This window comes from Triticum aestivum, chromosome 7D, assembly GCF_018294505.1.
Source record: "Triticum aestivum cultivar Chinese Spring chromosome 7D, IWGSC CS RefSeq v2.1, whole genome shotgun sequence".
Classification (NCBI taxonomy): domain Eukaryota; kingdom Viridiplantae; phylum Streptophyta; class Magnoliopsida; order Poales; family Poaceae; genus Triticum; species Triticum aestivum.
In genome coordinates, this window is record NC_057814.1 from 72,382,472 (window position 1) to 72,387,925 (window position 5,454).

Consider the following 5,454-nt stretch of genomic DNA (forward strand, 5'->3'; position numbering starts at 1 on the left):
AAGGACCATCCACCCACTCCACAACCCCACAGTTCACACCTACATCCTACAGAAGCAATTATTTATAATTAAGCACAAAGCACTTAGTAACAAACTTAGTACAGATAACTAAAGTTATAAAGTCATTTCATTTAACTGAAACCCTTTGTTTACATCAATATGCTCTCTGAATTATGCAAACATAATTCTTTCACAGTAAGCACACACCACCTGACTTAGCATCAAAGATAATTTCAGTTAACAGCTATATTTAGCAGTAGATATAAATTCATTTAACTCTGTTCTTTTTCAGTTAACAGCTATATTCAGTAAACACCTAACTAATACATTCAGTTCACAGTACACTAAAGATCTCTGCACGTAGGTGTTCTCAGGTTCAGTCATGTATTGAATTCAGTTAACTAGAGATCTACTTTCACATATAGCTTCCATATGTATGGCACTTTCAAGTTTCAGTTCTAAACTACAGCACACATCTCTGCACATCACACATCTCTGCACCACATGCTGCACCACACATCTCCAGCAGCAAAACACATCACACATCTCCACCAGCAAAACAAGTTAGCGTTCAAGATTAAATACCTGCTGCACTGTCAGAGGTTTCCTGCAAAAGAAACTTCGAATCAAACCAAAAGCAACTTCGAATCTCCAATTTGGATGAACTAACCCTAACCCTTACTCTGTTTCACCATTATGCACTTACAAAGAGCTGAGGATCCATTGAAACCATGTTGATGTCCTCGTCCGAGCTCTCCTCGTCATTCCAGGATGGCATCCTCAACTTCTACCGGCAGCAATGGCCGCGGCGGCGACGGCGATAGGCTGACCTAGCTCAGAGCACCAGGGAGAGGGAGAGGATGAGGACGAGTGAGAGCGAGCGAGGAGGAAGAGACTGAGCGAGTGGTTGAGCTCGCTCTCACTTATTGGCCCACCGACAGCCGTCGTTCCGACAGCGGACGGGCCGTTAACGGCCGTCAACGCGCGGCGGCCGACCGTTAGCCTGCGTGGCAACTGATTCGCGGGCCCAACCGGTCAGATTCGGGGTTAGCGCGGGCGAAGCGAGCGCTTTCGCGACTTGGTAGTTTTTTGCCACGGTTTAGGACAAATTTGGTAGTTTTTGCAAAAAAACGTAGAGTGGTAGTTTTTGGTTAAATACTCTCCGCCACGCCACGCCACTAAACCCAAATCCCTAAGCTAAACCCTTGTAAAATCGAAGGTGGGAGAAGGGGGGAGAGGAACGGGAGGCGGCGGCGGCGAGGTGATCGAGGAGAGGCCCATGGATCGTCAGGGGAACGGGGATCCGGGGGACGACGAGTCGGCGACGGCGTCCTGGGAGATGGGCGGGGGCTCCGAGGCCGGGGCGGAGGTGACGGGGGTTACCCGGGGCTCTGAGCGTGAGGCGGAGGGGGTCCGGGGTGGCGTCCTGGCGGGGGTGACCGCGGGCTCGGTGGCCAAGCCGTCCAAGGCCCAGGCGGAGGCGTCTTCCAAGGCGGGTGGGGGCTCCGTGGTCGGGGCGGAGGTTGAGGGGTCCTCTGCTAGCTTCGTGGCGGAGGGGATGGGGGTACCTCTGGTCCTGACGGTGGCAGAGATAGCCGCTCAGGGCTTCGACATCGGCGTCGACATCCTGCTGACAACCGTGGAGGAGGAGGATGTGGATCCGGACGCCGAAGCAGAGTTCGACGCGATGATTCTGGCCAACAACCTCCGATTTGCTCAACAGTTACGCCAGGTAGTAATGTTAATTTGCTAGTATTGCTCTGTTTCCTACTTTGCTCATGTTGAGATTGGGAGTGGGAGAGTGGGACTGGAACCTTCTTGTGGAAATTTATGACGAGGCCTGTTAGCTGCGGGTGAAGTTCATCCAGAATTCGCTTAAGGTGCGTGTGTAGTGCATGCGAAACCAAAATTAGCGTGTCACCCGTGTATATATGTGCATGGGAGGTCGTCAGGCTGGATATGGTGGGACAGCAATCCCAGGTTGAGGAGCCAACGATCATTTGCGGTGATCCCGTTGTTAGTTTGAGATGGTTGGTGAGATCCTCTACAACCGCTTTGACAGGGCAGTTTTGGAGTGAGATCGGCCTACAATTGGCCAGAACTTACTGCACTTGTTTGGACAATTGCTAGGCAAACTTTTGGGGCTCTAGAAAAAATCTGTATTTATTTTCTAGTTCTTTTCATTCTTGGAATTGCTTCTTTTCGTGTTAATTACTTGTTGCGATCTGCTTGTCTCTAGGATGAGAATGTTCACACCAATCAACCCAACCCTGAGAATGATATACTTTACCTGGATCTGGCTCTTCATTGTATCAGGGAATTCATAATGATACATTACATGGATCTTCCATATCCCAGGTGATATGTCAATGCCTTGCCCTTGTTATAGTTCAATGCTGCCAACTGTTTTCTCGAATATACACAAATGTCTGTGGCTTGTGCGGACGGCTGCATGGTCGTGTCAAGTATTTGTTTGAACGTACTTCTCCATTTGAATAATGTGGTGTTTGATGCAGGTACCCCCTGCTGATACCTTCCAGCCTGAACATGAAAATGAGGTAAATGAGGAGGTTTACCCTTCCGTAATTGTGCAAAGTGAAGGATCTAAGGAAAAAATCTGTATTTATTTTCTAGTTCTTTTCATTTTTGGAATTGCTTCTTTTCGTGTTAATTACTTGTTGCGATCTGCTTGTGTCTAGGATGAGAATGTTCACACCAATCAACCCAACCCTGAGAATGATACTTTACTTGGATCTGGCTCTTCATTGTATCAGGGAATTCATAATGATACATTACATGGATCTTCCATATCTCAGGTGATTCGTAATGATATATTGCATGGATCTTCAATATCTCAGGAGATTCATAATGATACATTACATTGATCTTCAATACCTTAGGGGGGTGATAATAATACATTGCATGGATCTTCAATATCTCAGGAGATTCATAATGATACATTACATTGATCTTCAATACCTTGGGGGGGGGTGATAATAATACATTACATGGATCTTCCATTCCTCAGGGGGGTGATAATGATCCTGGATCTGCAACTCGGTTCAAGCTTAAGGTCCCTAGTGCGTACCAAAGTATTACATATCTGATGTATTTTCCATTAGAATATCAGCCTACAAATATTTATATCTCGGGGCATGCATGTTACTCTATGTTCTCTTCTTTCCGGTGCTATGAGTAATAGTTTGAGTATAGCCACTTTTAACTGGATCATGGCACAAAGCACAATTGTTTTAGTATGTCAAATTGTGTTGATACATCTGCTAACTAGTTTAAACCTTTAGGTCTTGCTGCCCTAGAAAATTCTGAGGTCCATGGGTTTGCAATTGCAAATGATCTCAGAGAAAGTTTGAACAGCAATCAGGGATGGGCAACTGAAAATCAAATCTTAGGGCTTCTGCAGAACCGTCAAATCTTTCAGCTACTTGAAAATGAAGTGACTGCTATAAATGATACTGCTCAAGGTGTTGTTGCCGTTGTACCTCAAAGCAGTGTGGATGCACTTTCGATAACTCCTGAATACACCTCATCTCGAAGGATACTAAAAGAGCATGGTCCGTCTAAGTTAAAGGTATGGAACATTTTGAACAAATTTTTTGTCTCTTGTCATTTTGCTTGTGGTATGAAATTTCCAGTGACCATCTTGGTTATCATATAGGTCTCCGGCGTTACCATAAACAAATTTGTCGTCAAAGGAAATTTATGGAGTAGAAGGCGTTACACCATTGATAACACATGCCATATATTTGAATGGCCTGCCAAACCAGTGGCAAATGAGGTAATTGTTGCAGACGCCTTTTGCTTTTACATTGTGTTTCTTCTTGTTCCTTAACTGATAATGCAATGTACTAATACATCCTGCTTGCCAAAGAGCTCATGTGCTGAGCCAGACTTCTTTTGTGCTTTGAGCTTCTCATTCCTCCACCTTGCAGACCTAAAATATAACCTTTTCCTTATGAAGCTTTACATACATGTCCAAATGGTGCCTACATATGCTGATATTATTAGGCACAGTCCCGACTCCCGAGCTGATAATATGTTGGGTGACATAGGCAGTAGTATGTGCATTGGTGAATAGAAAAAAAAAGGCCAGATGATGGCTTATCTATCTAGTGATTAACAAGCCACCAGAAGCACCAGCCTGAGAGAGAGAGAGAGAGACGGGCCTTCGCTTATCACATCTTTGCAGAAGCTTGCAAGTAGTTCTCACATAGTAGTATCGACTTAGAAACCGTTCATTTTTATTTTCATTACAACTATAGTGTATAATGGAAGATTTTTAGATACGACGGTGAAGATGTGAAGTTGTTTTACTGGAATCTGGAGGGGGCAGAGCCAGGGGGTGGATAGGATCTGTACCGCAAAGTAAGGATGCAAATGGCCTACTTGCACGCACGTCCGAGGTGGATCACAGCAGCGTGTTTGACAGCTTGATTGGACGCCACGCCACACGTGGGTTATGATTGGTTTAGAGCGTTTGCCAAATATATTTTCCTATCTTGAATGATACATCTACTACAAGAACATGCATGTAGCTTAACAATAATATGTTGGCATCCATGATCTCCAGAGATGTAACTCTTGTTTTTTCGTATATATGCCAACCGCTGAAGCCGCCGTTGTTTCTGCAGGTACAGGCAGTACCCCCAAGGACTAGAGCAAGGACTACTGAAGAGTTGATCGCCTCCAACGCAGCTGTGGTTGCATCGCATGGCAGAGTGCTAGAGTCTAACGCTGTTGTGGTGGAGTCAAACAACAGGCTGACGGCTGCCATCTATCAGCTCATCGCCCGCCTCGGCGAATCCAGCAACAGTAGGCCATGAAGTGGGGCAAGGAAGGTTGGTTAGATTATTTAGGCAGAGGCGCTGTGCTGCTTGCAAACGTTGGGTCGTATGGTCGAATGCCTGCTGAATTGTTTCTAATGCCTGCTTGCAGACTTTGGGCCCTATCGAATGCCTGCCGGATTGTTTGTAGTTCAAGTTTTGCCACCATGATAGATATCCCAACTAGATGACAGGAGATAGGTGGGTTTCCTTTTTGCTGGTATTGCTGAGAAGGCAAATTTGACAATTTGACCTCGAAACGAAATAAAATCACAGAATGAACTGGGTGCGAAACTATTTCACACCCCTGACCCTTTTGTGTAGCGCCCGCCACGCCGGCGCCCCACCCTACGGTGCAGCGCCTAGCTCTGGGGCGTTGAACCTCTGTCCACCGTGGCAGCCAATGGGCCCGCACCCAGTAGTGCAACGCCTCCGAGCTAGGCGCCGCACATGTAATGTGCAGCGCCTAGCGGCTAGGCGCTGCACTGTGACTTATCCAGCCACTTGGCTGGGCCCCCCTACCCCACCCCCACCCCCACCACACACTCTCTCACTCTCTCCCCAAGGTTTGCCCCCTCTCCCACTCTCTCCCCCTCTCAAATCTTCTTCCAAA

General features: G+C 46.6%; 1 protein-coding gene across 1 annotated transcript; it reads left to right on the top strand.

The window, feature by feature from the left end:
• The first annotated feature begins 1,184 nt into the window (after positions 1–1,184).
• On the top strand, positions 1,185–5,117 carry LOC123168114 (uncharacterized). Its single transcript, XM_044585981.1, has 7 exons — positions 1,185–1,732; positions 2,240–2,358; positions 2,517–2,558; positions 2,700–2,816; positions 3,303–3,589; positions 3,677–3,796; positions 4,650–5,117. Exons 1-5 carry the CDS (start codon positions 1,280–1,282, stop codon positions 3,325–3,327), a joined length of 756 nt encoding a protein of 251 aa, XP_044441916.1. The 5' UTR covers positions 1,185–1,279; the 3' UTR covers positions 3,328–3,589; positions 3,677–3,796; positions 4,650–5,117.
• The last annotated feature ends 337 nt before the right edge of the window (positions 5,118–5,454 follow it).

Excerpts from the sequence above, each read along its gene's own strand:
- LOC123168114 (XM_044585981.1), top strand. The coding sequence starts at position 1,280 with ATGGATCGTCAGGGGAACGGGGATCCGGGGGACGACGAGTCGGCGACG. Across the intron at positions 2,359-2,516 it reads ATGGATCTTCCATATCCCAG|GTACCCCCTGCTGATACCTT; the intron begins GTGATATGTCAA and ends TGTTTGATGCAG. Across the intron at positions 2,559-2,699 it reads AGCCTGAACATGAAAATGAG|GATGAGAATGTTCACACCAA; the intron begins GTAAATGAGGAG and ends GCTTGTGTCTAG.